This window comes from Babylonia areolata, chromosome 1 (assembly GCF_041734735.1).
Source record: "Babylonia areolata isolate BAREFJ2019XMU chromosome 1, ASM4173473v1, whole genome shotgun sequence".
Lineage (NCBI taxonomy): Eukaryota > Metazoa > Mollusca > Gastropoda > Neogastropoda > Buccinidae > Babylonia > Babylonia areolata.
This window is the reverse complement of record NC_134876.1, coordinates 69,099,218-69,119,234: the sequence shown is the minus strand read 5'-3', so window position 1 is coordinate 69,119,234 and position 20,017 is coordinate 69,099,218. Positions and strand designations below refer to the sequence as shown.

The following is a 20,017-nucleotide window of genomic DNA, read 5'->3' as shown; positions in this document are numbered from 1 at the left end:
TACACTGGCCTGTCACTCATAATCTTACCACTTAATTCACAAATGTTCTTCCTTCGGAAAAGATGAAACACAAAAATATGGAATGTTTTACAATACGTTCATGATTTATCTCAAAAGTCCAAACAATACTGTGCCGGCGGAGAAGAGAATTTAAGGTCTGGAGAAATGATCGACATTGTTCAAACGGATACACATCAAAATTATTCTAATCTATCAAATAACAATGTTTTTGATCATTGCAGTCAGATATGTTCAATGGATTCTGTGATACAAAGAAAATTAAATTAAAAACGACAGTCGATCAGCTCAAATGTGCACAGATAATTAGATATACATATCAAACAGTCGAACAATGAGAGACTTACAAGGAAAATGTGGATGTTTTCATCCCCAAGGACGGTGAAACTGATCAAAATGAGAGTAGGCGGCAATATCTTTAATGTCACTGAAAATATAGGGGGAAAACAAATACAAAGTGCGCGAAAATGAATTCTGATAAAATGCTACTAAAACGGGTGCATTGTCCGACGCTTTTCAGTAACGTTGCTGAATGCACTGGAAATAGATATTCAACATATATAACTGAAGACAACAAATTCCTTGCTTACTATATGCCGAAGCTCTGCCATCAACAACAAAGTTGGATATTCAGGCTGTATCAGACAATCACAACAGCACTGTTGTGTTCGAACAGGGGACTGGGATCAGGTATCAGTAAAACAAACGCAATAACATTCGCATTTTTCCCTAAGATCCCAGTCTGCCTCACACGTGCTTTATGTGTGGAAAAACCATAACTGAAACAGCAGAACAATACAAACACATTTGTCGTTTTCACCACCTCCGCCACCACCACCACCACCGCTACAAAAAAAAAATCAGTCAACACAAGAACATCTGTCAAAGCAATACGGTCAGTCATGCTTTCAAAGGGACGAAAAATGATACAGCCAACAAACAATGATATCATGATGTATTTATACAACACGGCGAAATATGGTTCCTGTTTGGTTTACTGGAAAACATGATTTTGATGTTAATGATTTTTCTTGTTTTGTTTTGTTTAATGTACGTTTGTCGAATCAATTTCCCCACGAAAATCTCTGCACAGTACAAACTTCTGTGGACAAATATTAGGCGTTTGTAAAACAACAATGGCAGTGCCCACTCTAGGAGAATAGAACAAATGTGCATGACGTTTAAGATAATAAGTCAAACAATAACTTTCTGGATACATGTATATAGCTCATCTTAAAAAAATGAAAAAGCTGGCAACGAAAGGGTTGTCCCTGGCGAAATTCTAAAGAAAACCCCACTTTGATAGGAAAACAAATACAATTGCAGGCAGAACAAAGGGTGGTACTGCATTGTAGCAATGCTAGCCTGAATTTCACATAGTGAAATGTGTTGTGACAAAAGAGTAATGCAATACGTGTGAAGGCAAAAGTAGAGAGAGAGAGAGAGATAAAAGTTTACGATTGTTTACGAATTATCGTTGGATGTTCACAATTAATGATATTCTCCATAGGGAGAGTATTTTTGTGTATACTTACAAATTATTTTAGAATTGTGTTTTAGTTTACTGGTGTCGAATAAGTTTTGTATGATTTTTATGGAAATGAAATACATGTCAGTATTCAGAGTGTACAGTTAACTGTCATACTTCGGTGTTTACGCGCGCACACTCGCTCACATGACAAGCAGAACAGTGTCACGTGCACGTGCACATGCACGCGTGCATATATTACTAGCCATTACTGGCTACACTTTTCAAGCCGCCGCTAAATCACCAACGGCAGACTGACACAACTCCCCCCGCTGCCCCCCAACCCCACACCCCACCCCCTTGTTCTTGTCTCAGACTGTAGTTAAAGACATAACAGAAGAAAAGAAATTAAAGTAAATTCATTTGCAGTCCTCTCGAACTCATTGTTACCTCCATTTATCTGCCAGTGCCGAATTTCAACGGACCCAAATCCTCGAAACGAAACGAAACACGGCGTGTGAAGGAATGTGAAACGAAATGAGATTGGGGACATGTTTATTTTGATATTGTATGTCATTGGAATGTTCTGAAGAATTCTCTTTTTTTTCTTCTTCTTCTTCTTCTTTTTTCCATTTCTGTCAAATCAGTTACTTGTAGAATCAGTCGCTTCCAGTAATATCCAAAAGGAAACCTGGTTTGCAAACATAATTTATCCGAGAAAGTCATATATTATCATTATGAAAAAATATTGAGGGGAACAATCAATCGAATATATCTGATAATTCAGCCTTATGGAGACGGGCGAAACAGCCGAGTTGTTAAAGCGTTGGACGTTCAATCTGAGTGACCCGGGTTCGAATCTCGGTAACAGCGCCTGGTGGGTAAAGGGTGGAGATTTTTCCGATCTCCCAGGTCAACACATGTGCAGACCTTCTAGTACCTGAAACCCGTTCGTATGTATACACACGCAGAAGATCACATACGCACGTTAAAGATCCTGTAATCCATATCAGCGTTCGGTGAGTTATAGAAACAAGAACATGTCCAGCATGCACACCCGGAAAACGGAGTAGGGTGCCTACATGGCGGGATAAAAACTGTCATACACGTAAAAGCCCACTCGTGTATGTACGAGTGAACGTGGAAGTTGCAGTTCATAAACGCATGAAAAGCATGCTGAAATCTTGCACGGATACAAAATTACCACGACCAAAACAAGTGCGTATGCTGACAAAAAGGAAGAAGAAAAACAAAAGCGAAAAAGGAAAGGAAAAAAAAGAGAGCACAAAAATAAAATGAGAAACGTATCATTTCAGTCTCAATGTGTAGATCAAATCGTAGCCACCACCACCACCACCCCCCCTTTCCCTACCCCTCCCAAAAAAAGTGAATCTCATTGTTACCTCCCTTTTTCTGTCAATGCCGAATTCCAACGGACCTCAATCCTCGAAACGAAACGAAATACGGCGTGTCAAGGAGTATCAAGGGTTGAAAAAGGGAATAAGAAAAAAGAAAGGACAAAAACAAATATGTAAAACCGCTCGTCCATGCCTCAGATTGTTGTTCAAAATGCAACAGAAGAAAAGAAATTCAAGTGAATTCCTCCCCATCTCACTGTTACCTCCCTTTATCTGTCAGTGTCGAATTCAAACGGATCCAAAATCCTCGATCGAAATGAAATTCGGCGACTAAAGGAGTGTGAAACGAAAAGAGATGTGACCAGTTTGGAAAAATGAATAATATTATTCGCTCTGATACTGCCCGTCGTTTGAACGAATAAAATATCTTTTGATAATATTTATCCATTATCTATGAAATCAGTCGCTTTGAGCAATGATTCGAAAGTAAAACTAATTTCCAAACAAAATCCATGCGAGATATATCAAATGTGCTGTTACATTCCCCATACGTACTGCACAACATTATCAACAAAATTAGTGTTCCATATGATTCAGTGCCATACTATAATGATACAGTAATATATCTACACATTGTTATACCCTGTTGACCCCCGAAAACGGAGTATAGCTGCCTTCGTGTCGCGGTAAATCGGCCATACAGGGGGAAGCCCACTTGTTGATATGACTGAATGTGGAGTCCTCGTAATGCATTTCATATGTGTACTTTATCTGGCATTTCAAAAGGTTATGGAAGTATACCATCTTGTTATGACATTTAAAAACACTAAACTTATAAAATTAAGGAACAACTGCATAGTATTCTTCATGACATACTCGAATAAAAAAAAAAAATAACAAACACTCAAACCATAAACACTTTAAATGAAATTTGTGATCCAAGACAGAATAAACGAAAAGAACAAAAGCAACCGAGATGATCAATCAATCATTATTTAGTTCGTTTCGTTGTCATCAAATTACGAGAAAACAAGTAATCGCACACAAATGCACGTCAGCATCATACAGAGAGGTGTATAACGTAAGTACAAAACATATCGCAAAAATATTGACACGCGATGGGAACATAAAATTCTGCTCACACACACACGTGATGAATGCAACACGCGCACACAAACGCATTGATTGTAGCTGAGACGATCACGCCAGTTCTGCAGACTTTCTTCTTCCCCGCTTGTTTCTAAGTCCTACCTTGCACAGGAAATTTGAGAGTTGGGTTTATGCGTAGGTCAGGAATACGTTTGTCAACATCACCCGGACAGCCCTTCACAAGAAGGTAGACTCAAGTGAGGGAGGCCAAAGTACACCGAAGGAGAACTCAGGACCCTGAAACACACCTGGGGTGCCATTCAGAGACTGACCCAAAACAGTCTTGAGTGGCACTCGGTGTTGCCCTGCATGTCAGATGGCGTAGTGGATTGAAAGGTGCTTGCTAAAACTCTTTCAATGAGCGACCTTCTACCTATTCCCACGACCTCTTCATTCAAGCTCCAGCCTTATCGACAGTTGATGAAGGTCGCGTGTGAACTCCGTTTTGATTGAACAGACATCAGCGGTCATCCCTACGAGGACCTGGGGGCATTTGAAACATTTGGCAGCGGTCATAAGTGTTCCACTCATGCGAAGGCGGTCGCATTTCCTCGAAACTGGGATTTCCATATAATGAGGTTTGATACACATCATTTGCATACTCATGGTCTTCTCCATAGTAACTGTCAAATTCAGAGTCATACGACATCGTGTCTTCTTCTTCTGTTTCAATATTCTCGTAAAACTCCTCTGTGTCTTCTTCTCCTTCTGTTTCAATATTCTCGTAAAACTCCTCTGTGTCTTCCGCGTTAGGACTCGTAGGGTTTTGCTCACTTACTCTCTGTGGGATGGTGTCATCTTCTGTAACAAAGGGAGTTTGACAACTGGGGTTCTGATCTAAATCATCAGTACTGGCGCAAGAATTCGTGAGAAGTGAAGATCCGCGTGCGCTGCTCGTGACACTGAGAGCGGCGTCTCTTGGAAGGAGCTCAGGCGCAAGTGTGTCTGTCATGTCCTTCCGTGCAGCCCCTCCCGCCTCCCAGGGCCAAGCAGTCATCACAGCAGTTCTCTTCAGTCGTCCCTGTTTGTCACGACGCCAAGTTGATGTGTCAGTCGGTCCTTCCAGCTGTGGGAAGACCTGATGCTGGGAGGCCGGTGGTGGGCATGGAGTAAGGTAAAAAAGCCCTTGTGGTGAAGGCTGTTGCTTTTTTCGGTTGCCCCGTTTCCAAAACTTTGTCAGGAATTTACGGAAGCCCTTTCCCTTTCTGTTCTTTTTCCTCGAAGTGTTTTGTTCTGAGTCTGGCATCCTGGGAAATCCGGGATGAGCATCGCGGTGTTCAGAGTGAGAGGACACGGGTCGTTTAACTTCTGTTTCTTCTGCTCTCGGAATTTCATAAATGTCCTCTTCGTCAGTCCGTTCTGACGGAAACTTGGCATGCCAATATGGCTCAGGCAGTAGAGTGGCGTCCATACCGGTGTTGCTATGGTGATGATCATCTCCAGTACATACCTTCATGCTGACTGACTCAGCGCTTACGCCTGCCTGAAGACATTCATCCATACCAATGTCCTTGAGGCCATTCATTTGATGTGATTGTGTGAGTGGTGGGTCAGTTTCAAGACGTCGCTGTTGGTTTGCACCTGCACATCCAGGACATGTAGGTATGGGCTCATAGTGGTCTTCGTTGTCTCTGTCTTCTCCTACACCTGCACATTCACCATTCATAGGTGTGTCCACACTCGTCGTCCTCACACGCTGTTCAGTGTCGCGTTGTCGTTTTGGTGCCTGCTGACTTTGAGCACAGTCCACGCTCTTCACGTCTGTTTCCTCTCCGGGTGGGTCACAGAACCTGACCCCGGTGGTCTGGTCAGTTTTTGCACAGCATTTTTGCCGTTTTAATGCCCGTCGTTGGCGAGGAGTGGTCAGCACACCTTTGATAGTGTTGATTCCACGTTTGAAAGTCTTCGCAATAACTTTTCGACGCGCGCATGTTCGGCGTCTAGGTAAGATGTTCTGGGGGTCCACTCTGAAACAACAGCACACGTGTTTTGAGGACCAACATCAGCAGAAGCATTAATACAGTGGGGATTTACTTTGTGATGCTACATGCACCAATTACATCAGTTATCAGATCTCTCAAGAACGGAAAAGCCCCTGGACAAGACAACCATAACGCGGAACCATTCAAAACAGACCCATAGCTTAGAGCCAGAATGCTTCAGACACTCATTATAGCCATTTAGTAAGAGAAGAAGATACCAGATGACTGGACAACGGGTGCCATTGTTAAGATTCAAAAGAATGACACCCTGAGTAACTGAAACAACTGGTGTGGAATCACTTTTATGTCAGTTCCAAGCAAAATCCTTGCAAATATCATCATCCAACGAATTTCAGATGCAGTATACAAGCAGCTAAGGAAAGACCAAGCAGGTTTCCGGGGAGGAAGATGATGTGCTGTGACCAGATATATATCCAGCGTAACATCACTGATCAGTGTACAGAGTGGCAGAGACAGCCCTACATCAACTTTGCAGATTTCGAGAAGGCCTTTGACAGAATCTACATAGAAAACCTATGGCGTGTACTCAGTGCTTATGGGATCTCACAGCAGACAGCCCTTCTCATCGAGAGTTTTTATAAAAACTTCACATGCAAAGTAGTGAACAGCGAACAGTTTTTAGATGAGAACAGGAGTGAGGCAAAGATACACAACATCAGCACTGCTCTTCAACATGGCCATGGACTGGTTGATACAGAAGGGTTGTCCCTGGCAAAATTCTGTAGAAAAATTCACTTTGATGGGAAAACAAATACACTAGCTCGCAGAAAATAAAGGTGGCGCCCTCACTGTAGTAACGCACTCTCCTCTGGGAGAACAGCCCCACTTTCACATAGAGAAATCTGTTGTGACAAAAGAGTAATACAGTACAATACAATACCATAAAATTTCCTTGTTTTAATTTTGATACAATTTCAGTCGCTACGCTACACGAATGAGCAGCCATTTTGCGCATTTTGTCCACGAATTGTACTCATTCAATCCGTGCCAATGAATCAGATAGCTGTTCTTTCCGTTTTTACCCCTTTGCCCTCGCCCCTCCCCCGGCCCCCATCAAAACCATGTAAAGGTGAACAATAAACCATGGCGGCTTGAGTCGTTAAGTATCGGTTCATGTTCATGACATGGGTCATTCCGTGTCGTTTATGGATTAGCTCTTGAACTGAATGGAGGCACGTGTTCTTTGTCTTGCCTCACGTGTCTGCATTGCATACGTACGAAACTTTTCCTTAAAATTGGTCGTCAAATTAATAATATGGCCTACTAAAATAGGAAATTACCCAACATGTCTCATCATGTGTACTTACAGGAATTAGGATGTGGGTGTGTGTGGTGGAGGGGGGGGGGTAATCCTAAATCCTGGTACCTATTCAAAGGTAAATTTCATGTTTTACAAAGCAGACATATCAGACATAACATACTGCGTGAAAATGGGTTACATCTGCAAATCTTAATGTCATTTCATTCATGCACAATAATTGTCATAAAAAAGGGACCTGAAATGAGGATACTGAAATTAGAACTTTACCTGAATGGGGAGTTGAGACGATGTACAGGATTTGATGTGTACTGCTGCAAGGTCTGCAACACGTCTGCAGCGCTCGGTCGTTTGAGAGGGTCCACCTGACGGCAGTCGTTGATCAGGCGCCACAACTCTGTCGGACAAAGCGCCGGTCTGGGGAGCGGTTTCCCTTCCCTCACCTGCTCGATCACCTGCGCGGTTCGTGACAGAGAAATAAGTCGATGAAAGAATAAACAATTGAATAAGGAAACAAAATGAAATAAAATAGAATAAACGTGTGTTTAGGGTTCGTTTGATAAGCGTTTTATTTTCAATGATTGTGTTTTACGTTTGTGTGAAGGAGGGTGTGGATATGGGGTGGGGTGGAGGGTGTTTGTGTGTGGAGAGGAATGTGTACGTGTATGTGTGTCGGTGGTTGTGTGTGTGTGGGGGGGGGGGGGGCGGAGATAGAGAGAAACAGAGGCATACCCGTTGTGAGGGTGAGAGAGAAACAGACAGAGACAGACAGACAGGCATAGACAGAGACAGAGACAGACAAAGAGAGAGAGAGAAAAAAATGATAGAATGATAGAGTGACCAGAACAAGAAAAGGAAAAAGCCTCTGATACTCTTTGTGTCGCATCTGACTGACTCTAGTATAACGTGCAAACGGAGAATGACAAACTAACAAAAACACACATTGAAAAAAACCCACAGGTAAACACCTCTAACCCTCATCCGCCCAAAGGGACACCCACTAGTACACGCACAGACACCCCCTCGTCCCAAACACCCTCTGTACACCCCTTACCCCTCACTCGCCCGCCCCTCCTCAACCTCCCACCCTCACATAGGACACCCTCCCTCCCTAACCCCCAACTACACCACGTTTCACTCATCCTCATCCACATTTGTGAATATTTTTAAGGATAGGGAAACAGCTTTGTTGTGGAGGTGGGGGAGCGGGGGTGCAGGGTCGGGTGGGCATTTTTTGGAGAATAAAGCGTACAGCTACCCTCCCTTGACTAGTACTGATGTCGTTGGGGCACCAGTGAGGACAACGCCACCACTCTCTTCCACCCATTAGTGGCTGTCCCCCACTTCTATGATATTGAAACTGACACAAACTGACAGTGAACCTGACCTTGTCCTTGCTGACGTTGGCATGGGGAGCAAAGTCCCTCGGCGTGGCCAGGGGATCCTTGGCGGTCCCTTCCCGGATACGGAAGAGCTCCCATATCACCGTGCCCAGCATGAACACGTCGGCTTCTGGCCCGAATCGCCCACTCAGCAGTACCTCGGGGGCCAGCCTTAAAAATAGGGGGTAGGGGGGGATGAAGAAAACAGAAAGAGACAATGATAATGACAATCTTATTAGATAAACAAAATGTTTATATCAGGGGGAAGTGGGGGTGTTGAACAAATCAATCAACTAATTCAATTTCAAACTGGTTGGAGAATTGTCAAAAGAAAATATTACCACATATACTCATGACAGGCATGAGCTGATGTCATAATTTGTCAATGGGAACTGTTACCGTTCATATTCAGGGCAAGCATGAGTTGACGTTAGAACTTAATCAGCTGCTTTTGTTTGTTTGTTTGTTTTATCAAAGGACATTAATACTCTAAACTTCGATTTCTCTTCCTCCATCAACATCTATCAATCTGACCATTCCTCTGCTGTTATATCCTGTTATATCTGATCTATTCTGAAACGATTAGTATAAAATAGTAATAACAATGATAAGAAGAAGAAGGAGGAGAAGAAGAAGAATGACGTGCTCTCCCTGGGGAGAAAACAGCCCGAATTTAATGCAGAGAAATCTCTTGTGACAAAAGAGAACAATACAATAGACTAGAATACAATACAATACAGGATAATACGATACGATACGATTCGATACGATTCAACGCAACGCAACACAATACAATACAACTGCCTGTCTTGCTGGGGTCAGTTACACATCAGATAGAAAAACTGGGACAGATCATACACTGTTTCGATTTCAGTTTCAATGGTTCAAAGGGACGAGCTGAGCACACGGTAGACTGTACACACTGCGAACAGAACACAATCAGGCTAATGCTCACCATCTCCGACTGTCCTCAAATCTCTCATCAAAGACACAGTTTTCTGAAGATGAATCCTGGCACATGTGACCGATCCTAGCAAGAATCACCTGGACAAAACATGAAAAGAAAAGTTATAAAAGTTATGATATTAATTTCGTGCAATCACAATCATTTTTGCTTCACACACGTGAGCCCCCCCACGGCCCCCCCTCCCACCCCCAACCCTCTAGTCAAGTTCCTTTCTCACCTGATAGTCCGAGCAGTCGATGAGGATGTTTCTGGCCTTTAAGTCTCGCACCAGCCAGCTCTTCCGGTGACAGTCACTGACCGTGCTTACAAACGAGGTCAAGGTCACACCAAGTTTCTCAGGGTCGTTGAAAAGCACGCCTCGAGAAGCCGCGTCGAACAGGGTCATGGTCTTCGGGTATTTCCGTTGCTGCGATAGCGAGAAGAACAGAACAGAGTTAGGTGGTAAACTAGAGGCAACGCTTCCAACGAGGAAGGGAGAGAATCAGAGCTCTTGGGATCGATTCCCACCCTTTCCAGACTTTTCCCGCCCCCACCCCCCACCCCGCCCCAGACCGTGAATGGTAGTCAGGTCTTATTCTTCGTAACAGTATTAATACGCATTAATTCCGGGAATTCCGATGGTGATGAATGATGAAAAACTATCGTCTTATATATATATATATATATATATATATAGATAGATAGATAGATAGATAGATAGATAGATATATCTATACAGATAGATAGATATAGATATAGATAGATAGACAGATAGATATGGTGCACTCGTAAATATAAGCTAAATTTTTCTTATTTGAAGAAAAGTAACACTTCTTTCTTTCTTTTCTGTGCAAGAGTGAACAACAAAATAAAAGAAGCGAGTGAGTGTGTCCCTGCACTGTCCCCATTCCCCCTCCCACATTATTCACATGCACAAACTGCCTGTCCTGTTGTCTGAACTGGGATTTCTCCTCCTGTGTCCCTGCGTTGTCCCCCTTTGCACCAACGTAACTCACGTACACAAACTGCCTGTCCTGTCTCCTGAGCCTGGATTTCTCCTTCTGCGTCTCCCTTCCCCTATCACCCCCCTCCCATGTCACTGACGTGTAAAAACTCCCTGTCCCGTTGTCTGAGCTTGGGTTTTTCCTCCTGTGTCACTGTGTTGTCCCCCTTTCAACCCATGTAACTCACGAGCACAAACTTTCTGTCCTGTTTCCCGAGCTTGGATTTCTCCACCAGTGTCCCTGTGTAGTCCTCATCCCTTCCCCCTCTACTGTACTCACAAGCAAACTGTGTATCTTGTTGCAAAAAGAAAAAGAAAGAAAGAAAAAAAAAGAGGGGGGGATTGCAAGGGTGAACGATAAACAGAACAAGAGAGGCAAGGCCTTCAGGACTCACTTGTGATACACTGGGGAAAAAAATCCAGGCTTTTTATGTCTTGTGTATAATTTCAAAATGTAATGTTTAAGATGAGAAAGATTAGTTTAAAATGAATTAAGTCCCCTAGCATTAATTACAGAGTAATTTCCCTTTTTACTATCTGCACCAAAACGCTTGCAAAATAAATAAAACTTCCATGCTTTGCAAAAGAAGTTCCTGTTTGAACAAAAAATGATAATAATGACTGCTCTTGTTGTTGGGTCAGAATATCATATCAAAGTGCCAAGTTTAGAGAATACAAAAAATATAAATATAACAGTAAATGCAGTTTGCATATAATTAGGCTTCATTTTTTTTATTTTTTGTGCCCATCCCAGAGGTGCAATATTGTTTTAAACAAGATGACTGGAAAGAACTGAATTTGTCCTATTTTTATGCCTAATTTGGTGTCAACTGACAAAGTATTTGCAGAGAAAATGTCAATGTTAAAGTTTACCACGGACGCACAGACACACACAGACAACCGAACACCGGGTTAAAACATAGACTCACTTTGTTTACACAAGTGAGTCAAAAAAGCGTGGGTGTCCCTGTGTTGTCCCCCCCTCTCCTCCCACGTTCCCCATGTGCACAAGACTGCCTGTCTTGTTTCTTGAGCTTGGATTTCTCCTCCCGTGTCCCTCCTCCCACCCTCCCTCGATCCCTCCTTCCTACTCACACCACATCACTCACGTGCACAAACTGCCTGTCCTGTTTCCTGAGTTTGGATTTCTCCTCCTGGGTTTCCCACCAGCAGCTGACACCCTTGAGGCGGCTGACGCGCAGGTCTGGCAACACTTCCTCCACAAATCTCCGGGACAGAGGTTCTGTAACCTCTGTGCACGTCTCCTGTCATGTGCAAGGAAACACACACACACACACACACACACACGCATGTATGTTCTGTCTGAAAATTTTCTTTTTCTTTTCTTTTACCTGCCAGAAATGAATAGATTGTCACGTCGTCTTAAAACCCTAACCTATTGTTCAGGCAACAAACCGGAACTGACCCAATAAAATCTTGCGGATGTGGAGGACTGCAAAACAAACTATTCACGATTTTAAAATACGGTTTAACCTAGAAGGCGTACAACCTATAATTAGTATGAGTGGAACGAATTTTTATTTCTCTTTGTTTAACTCTTTCTGTGTGCACAACGCTTCGTTACTGTGGTACGCTATAGCGTACCGCGAGTTTAAAAATTCGTAGTTCATGGGTCAACGGTTTTGTGCAAAACTAAACGGCACAGTTCTGTTCTACAGTCACCCAAAAGTGCATCTGTTCTTTAAATGTCGCTGAAAATGTATTCGTTTGAGTACAATACATGCGAGCGTACAGTCATCCTTCTCGCTCGCTCGCTCAACAAGATGGTGTCTCCGTCAACTTCGGCCAAATGGATTCAATAGTGGATATCCACTATGCATACGTATTTGCCCATTCAATAACATAAACAAACGGCCAGTACAGAGAGTATAATGAAGGAAGTCATCGGGCGGTATAGAATGAGTTCATCCAAATCCGGCATTGAGAGACAACGTATTTCCAGGGGAAAAGAATTTGTTAAAGTTTACCATGCTCTCTTTCTCTCTCTCTCTCTCTCTCTCTCTCTCTCTCTCACACACACACACACACACACACACACACACACACACACACACACACACAGAGAGACGGACACACACTGAACAAATCGAAACACGGGGTTGTTATTACACAGACGCACGTTGTGTGTAAACACACACATGATCCAACAAAACGATACGAGTCTTTTGTCCTGTCCTGTCCTGTCCTGTCCTGTCCAAGTCTTACCTGGTGCGTGATATCAATGGGGTCCACAGAGATGAGTTCCTCCTTAGTGATCTCCAAATGAAGGGAAGAGGGCCTCCACAGGGACTTCCGTGTGTTGTCATACAGCTTGGAGTTCTTACCGGCTTCCAGCAGCTGCTGTAGGGCCATTGGGATGCCCTGCAGAATTTGACAGAAGGTAGAAAAAAGATGAGGCGGAGAAAGATGAGGAAAATGAGAAGAACGAGCAGGAGAAGGACGAAGAGAAGGAGGAGGGCGAGGAGGAAGAGGTGGAGGAGGAGGAACTCAAGGAAGAGGGGGGAAGGAGGAGGGTGGTGAAGGGGATGAAGAGGAGAAGGAGGAGAGGAGAAGGAGAAAGATGAGAAGGAAAAAGAGGACGAGGAGGAGGGGCAGAAAAACGGGAGGATGAGGAGGAGAAGGAAGAGAAGAATGAGGCAAATGAGGAAGAAGACGATGCAGAAGAGGACGTGGGGTAGAGGAGGAGGAGGGGAGGAGATGGAAGAGGAGAAAGATGAGAAGAAGAGAATAGGAAGGAAGAACGGAGAATAGGAGGATAAGGAGGAAGAATAAAAGGAGAAGGAAAAGGAAGAAGATGAAGAAGAAGAAACTAAGAGGATAAAGAGAGACATACAGACAGACAGACAGAGACGCTTTGACGCTTTGATGTTTTACTGTCATTAACTATACAGTCGAGAGAAAGAGAGAGAAGGGGAGAGAGAGATAGAGAGACAGAGAGAGAAGAGGGGGGCTTCAACAAAGACTTCTGTGTGTTGTCACACAGCTTGTTCTTACCGGCATCCAGCAGCTGTTGTAGGGACATTAGGATGCCCTGCAGAATTTGTCAGAAGGCGAAAAGGGTGTGGCGGAGGAAAAGGGGGAGGAGTGGGAGGAGAAGGAAGAGGAAGAAGAGGAGGAAAAGGAGAATGGGGGGGAGGAGGAGGCGGATAAGAAGGAAGGAGGACGGGGGTAGGAGAAAAGAGGAGGAATGGAAATGTGAGGAGAAGGAGGAAGAGAACAAGAAAGAGAAGGAGCGACAGGATTGAGGAAGAGGAAGAGAAGGGGGAGGGGGAGAAGAAGGAGGCGGAAGATGAAGAGGAGAATTAGTAGGAAGAGAAGGGGGAGGAAGATGAGGGGGGGAGTAGGAGGAGGAGCATAAGAAGGAGGAGAAGGAAAAGAAGGACTAGTACACACACACACACACACACACACACACACACACACACACACACACACACACACACACACACACACACACACACACACACACATCTCACCGTTTCGGGAACGTGACCGCGCTCCACTTGATCTTTGTTCAAAGCAGGGTATTTCTTCCACATGGCCAAGTCTTCCTCGAAGGAAAGTTCCATGTCTGGATAGAACACACACACACACACACACACACACACACACACACACACACACACAGATATATATATATATATATATATATATATATATATCGTATATATCATAATGAGAGAGAAAGAGATATGGTGGACAGACCAGCACACACAGAGACAGACAAAAGGAAAGACCCCATCCCCTTCCCATGAAATGTAAACGACCCTTTTCTCTCCTCACCCCCACAACACAAACAAGCCAAACCAAATCAAAAAGAGAAAAAAAGAGTGAAGAATTATCAGGAAAAAAAAAGTCCTCAAATTGTCATTCGTACATTTTTCTATATCTGTTTTCTTCTGTTAATAGTATTAGGGCAATATCTTTGCATGCAAGATTTTTTTGTGTTGATCGAGTGTTTGCTTTTGTCTGGTGGGTTTGATATTGATGTTGTGTCTTTTATGTAACGAAGTCGGTCAGGCGTTGGACTTCTACCCAGTGTTCACCAGTGATCAGGGTTGGAGACCCCGTTTCGGCACGGTGTTGTGCCCTTGAGGAAGGCACTTTACTCCCAGTTATTCTCACTCCATCCAGCAGTAAACGGCTATGGGGTCTTTAACTCTCTCCATACGAACGGCGAAAGAGACGACGTTAACAGCGTTTCACCCCAATTACCATCATCAAAATACTGCAAGCGGAAGGCTCATATACTGAAGACGTGAATGTTGACAAAGAATACCACAATTCTGACGACGGAAGCTAAAGGTTGGGTCGTTTAGACACCCACTGGACATCCGAGGGGTCTGTGTAGAGGAGAAGAGAGGACTGGCCGTACTGAGTGGGTTAACCTTAACATATAAGAGCAATTGTTCTGTCTGTTTGCCTGTAATCAACTTACCATCCTCTGTCCGAAGTTCTCTCAGCTGCACGTGCAGTTCAGACAGTGAGGGTCGGAGGGACGGGTCGTGGTTGGTGCAGTTCCGAATCAGGCGGAACACGTCATCAGGGATGCACTGATAGTGGTTCAGCTGGATCAGCTCGGGCTGATAGAACATCTGCACGGTGGTTTCCACACACGTATGACAACATCCAGTTAGAAATAGATGAAGAGAGAATGTTTACTTAAGGTTAAAAGTTAAACCAGTACTTTTTTTTACGCTTCTTCCACTTCCTTGTGGAATACAAAGACATCTAGGCTTGAATTTGTTATTCGCTCTATGATAGCATGTCATGTATCATCCAACGAGCCCATTAGGTTTGTGGTGCGGTGCCATTTTTTAAAAATTATTTTCATCTAGGGATTTATCATCAAGAGTTCCTTTCATTCCCCTGTGGATCCCATGTTACAGGGCCCCGTAGGCCGTGTTTGGTATTTTTCCACTAGTTAATTTCAAGAAAATATTCAGACTAATTCTACGTAAAATTCTATTGTATCTCTTCAGTTTTCTATTCGTGCTGGTTTTCGAGAGACATTCTTGATAAAAGATATATCCCTGCCGAACTGTGGGGAGTTTTCCTGTGATTGAGTGAGAATGTTTCCCCCACGGCATGCAGCCAGAAGCGGGCAGAAAGCTCGAGGTCCACGCACAGTGCGAAACTGCTGACGTTGGCTGTGTTTACTAGCTTCCCCTTTGAAGGTACAAGATGACTAGCCTTCTAACAGTCCAGGAAAAGCGCGATATGATAAAATATTAATAGCTTTATTATCATTAATCCACACAACACAATTTCAACATTATATTTAGGTACTGACTCTGTTTATAAGATCGTCAAAGCTAATCAACGCAGTGCAATAATGGCATGAAGCCTGTAGAGATATACATACATCCCCTACACTGTTCAAAAGTTTGTCATTGCTATACCCACAACAACACAATACAATAACGACATATATACATACCCTGATAGAGAAGATAATCAATGCTAACCCCTACAACACAATACAATAAAGACATGTATACATACACCCATACCTTCATCAGAAGCTCGTCAGTGCTGCCACGGTAGCTGGAGAAAGACAATGCAACACAGCACATCACATTACAATACGTTATGATAATGACATACACCCATACCTTGATCAGAAGCTCGTCAGTGCTGTATTTGTAGCTGGAGAAGGGCTGACATCCGTGGGTCCAAAGTTCGTACATGACACAGCCAACACTGTACACCATGTTCTTCTCGCTGTACTGGCCCTCAAACAAGGCCTCTGGCGACGTCCACCTCCATGGTACTGCGCCCTGGTGACACACTGACACACACACACACACACACACACACACACACACACACACACACACTTGCGTTATGAACTGGCAAGTCAGCGCTTCCCAGTGCCCACGCGATCGGTTGGTCATTTGTATACCTTTTGTTTTTTCATTACTCTGTGTCTTACAGTGCCTGCAACTCGACAACTTGACTGAACAAGGACGGAGTTCCATTGTCTCCCGAGACAGACGGATGCCAACGTGTCTGACAAAACTGAACTATTAGTCACGATAAGGCATTCTGTTCTATTCTAGCCTACCCTATTCCATTCCATTTACAAAGATTCCAATCCTCTCACACCCAACACCCTCCCCACCCCAACACCCACCCCACTCCTCACCTGGGATGATGTCTGTAGTGGCGTCGCTTCTCCTGTAGCGATGCGCCGAGCCCAGGTACGCGAACTTCACCATGAAATCCCCGTCAGGGTCGAGCACCGAACACTTGCCCCTGTCCGCGCGGCTGAAATAGTCCGGGCCCGGCTGGACTACCATGTTGTAGGTTGTCACGTCCCGGGGATCGATCCCTTCGGACTGGAAGAACTTCAGCCCCCTCAGGACATGCTCCATGATGCGGCGCTTTGTCGCCTCCTGCAGGAGCCGCTGGGAACCGCGATGCTCCAGCACGTGCATCAGCAAGCGACGGGGTTGCACCTGTTCCGTGACGTAGAAAGGGGCGGGGAAATTTCGGTAAGCATGCATTTGCAGCACGTGCGGGCAGCGGGGGCTCAGCTGCCTCAGCATGTCCATGTGTTTCAGGTGTCGCTGCGACGATTCCTGCAGCAGTTTCGTCGGCCTCGTCCTGCCACCGGCCCTCTCCTTACTTCCTGGGTGCTCTTCCAGACACTTGCCAATGTCCATATGCGCTTCGCACTCGTGGTGGCGACAGTAGACCCAGACTTCCACCTTCTGGCAGCCTAGGGTGCCTGTGAAGGTTCGCCATCCACACTGCTGTTTATTCCGGTCCTTCTGTGGCGCTGGCTCAGTGGTGCTGTAGTCGGGGTCTCCATGGAAACCCACCGGTTTCAAGGAGTTCTCCACAGAGCACAACGCTAGCTGGTCGCTGGAGCACTTCCTAGACAGGAAAAAGGCACTGACTTTCTGCTTAACGTATGGGCATCGGTGGGAAATCAGGCTCTCCAATCGGCGAAGCAGAGGATTCTGCACAGAAGATGCGGCCTTGCCGATGATGTCCAGGATGAGTTCTGTCATTTTACTTTGGCGACCGTAGTTTCCATCCTGGTTTCCGTTCTTCTGCTCCACTGCTGTTTTGTGTGTGTGTGTGTGTGTGTGTATGGGGAGACAAAATAAAGAAAGTTTGATTAAGTATGATAGTCAGTCGTGTCCGACTATGACCATCAGAACAGCAGAGGAGGCAACTGCTGTCCTGACTATCTGGCTTAAGTATGAAAGTATGACGGTGAAAATCCCGTTCCAATAACGGTCCCACGAAAACAATAAACAAAAAGAGAGACAGTGAGGGAGAGAAAACGTAAACTGAAGTATAGCATGAGTGATACCAGGGTTACATGCCAAATGATATGCGAACGAGAAAGAACGAAGAAGAAATGCAGAAGCAGTAGGATTAACATTACTTGTGCCTTGTTTTTCGTTCAGGGTTTCTTTCTTTTCAGTTTGTATGGGATCGCTATTGACGTTGATTTCAGCCCTGATTTGGCCCTGTGCAATCAAATGAGCTGACTGGAAAACAAGACAAGATTTGTTTTAAATAAAATGGGGTATATGAAAAAGTAGCACATGAAAACATGCCCAGTACCAAACAACAAACACTAAAGAAGCAAAATACAACGTTTAATGACGCAGACGTGTTCATAAAGGAATAGACAAATGTAACTGCAGTCCCTGCCAAAAATCACGATGAAAAAGAATTCAAAACCACTTCCAGGAATGTTATCAACGACAAGAGAAAAGATAATAATAATAATAATAATAATAATAATAATAATGATGATGATGATGATGATAATAATAATACAAGAACAACAACAGCAAGAACTCCTACTTATTACCAGAGGGGAAAAACACACGGCCCATCAGCAAGAGCGGCATGAGGCCTGACATAGTACTCCACTCCAAGGCAACGAAACAAGCGATCCTGATTGAGCTCACTGTGCCATACGAAAGAAGAATGGAGGAAGCCCATATCTACAAGACCGAGAAGTATGCTAGTCTAGCCAGCAGCCTGAGAGAATCGGGCTTCCAAGCCAAAGTCCTCGCCACAAAGATTGGTGCAAGAGGGTTTGTGGGCACATCTGCCTACAGCCTCATGAAACAGCTGTCGATTTCTGGCAGAGTGAGGACAAGGGTTCTCAAGGCAATGGCAGAAGCAACAGAAAAGAGTTCCGGCTAGATCTGGTCGAGGAGGAATGAAAGTAAATTTATCAGGATCGAACTAGGCATACAATGGCTTAGTGGTTAAAACATCTGCCAGAAAAGGTGACTCAGCCCTGAAGTGGCGACCACCCTGGAGGCGCGGGTTCGAAGCTGCTGAGGACCAGAAAAAAAGGCGGCAATACAAGGGCACCCAGGAGTCATGACCTAGGTGCGGCCCGGCCCCCTTAGAGTGTAAGAAGTCAAGGACTGAAACACTTGACTGTGGGGGACTTCATCTCTGAAGACCTTGTACTGTTCAGCTCTCTGTAGAGTTTCTTATCACATTGTACGGTGCAGTTGAGCATGTTCTACATGGAAAGGCACTTTATTGTTGTTACCATTGTTATTACCATCATCATCATCATCATTATTTGTATCATTATCATTATTGATGCTGTTCTTATCATTATAAATATAATCATATTCATTATTATTATTATCATCGTCCTTATCATCATTATTATCATTATTATCATTGCTATCATTATGTTGTTGTTGTTACCGTCATCATCATCATCATAGTCATCATCAATCTCTTTACCTTCCTCAAAGGTAGAACTGAGCAGGGTGACCAGACCGTCCAGGAGGAAATAGTGGGCAGCGGTCACCACATCCTCCCGGGCCTTGCCCTTGGTGCAGCGCGAGCACAGCTCCTGGTGGATGTCGCCCAATGTGGAGGTCAGCTCTGAGTGGCCAGTACCTGCCCACTCCCGCCGCCTCAGCTGGAACACAGGAAACCAATGATGAGCCCCTGAGTGGAGTCCGGGTAGCCTAGTGGGAGGCCTAACGTGTCCGCCAAGGAAGTGAGAGAATCCCAGCGAGGGCAAGGGATCGCGAATCGAATCTCACACTCGTCAGTATTTTCTTACCTCTCCACTGGACCTTGAGTAGTGGTTTGGACGCCAGTCATTCGGATGAGACGATAAAACGATGTATCTGCGTGTGCAGCATGCGCGTAACTCTTGTAAAAGAGCCTACAGCAAGCGAAAGGCTGTGCCTGGCAAAATTTTGTTATATATATATATAATCCACTTTGATAGTAAAACAAGTACAACTGCAGACAGAAAAAAGGTGGGGCGGCATTTGCATTGTGGAGAAGCTCTCTCCCCAGGGAAGGCCGCCCTAATTCCATTGGGAGAAAATCTGATGTGACAAAAGATTTATACAAACCAATACAATACAAAGGCAGCTGTCAGTCGGTTTTAACCAG

General features: G+C 44.4%; 1 protein-coding gene across 1 annotated transcript in view; it reads right to left on the bottom strand.

The window, feature by feature from the left end:
- Nucleotides 1-1,792: 1,792 nt before the first annotated feature.
- LOC143286477 (uncharacterized) overlaps nucleotides 1,793-20,017 on the bottom strand; it is a 25,344-nt gene continuing 7,119 nt past the window's right edge. Inside the window, exons 6-17 of the mRNA XM_076594057.1 lie at nucleotides 19,349-19,529; nucleotides 16,755-17,678; nucleotides 16,222-16,397; nucleotides 15,045-15,201; nucleotides 14,083-14,177; nucleotides 12,812-12,967; nucleotides 11,695-11,850; nucleotides 9,821-10,009; nucleotides 9,592-9,680; nucleotides 8,642-8,807; nucleotides 7,525-7,709; nucleotides 1,793-5,960 (exon numbers count right to left, since the gene is read on the bottom strand). Of these exons, the coding sequence (XP_076450172.1) occupies nucleotides 4,454-5,960; nucleotides 7,525-7,709; nucleotides 8,642-8,807; nucleotides 9,592-9,680; nucleotides 9,821-10,009; nucleotides 11,695-11,850; nucleotides 12,812-12,967; nucleotides 14,083-14,177; nucleotides 15,045-15,201; nucleotides 16,222-16,397; nucleotides 16,755-17,678; nucleotides 19,349-19,529 (3,981 nt within the window). The 3' untranslated portion in view covers nucleotides 1,793-4,453. The remainder of the gene's footprint in view (nucleotides 5,961-7,524; nucleotides 7,710-8,641; nucleotides 8,808-9,591; nucleotides 9,681-9,820; nucleotides 10,010-11,694; nucleotides 11,851-12,811; nucleotides 12,968-14,082; nucleotides 14,178-15,044; nucleotides 15,202-16,221; nucleotides 16,398-16,754; nucleotides 17,679-19,348; nucleotides 19,530-20,017) is intronic.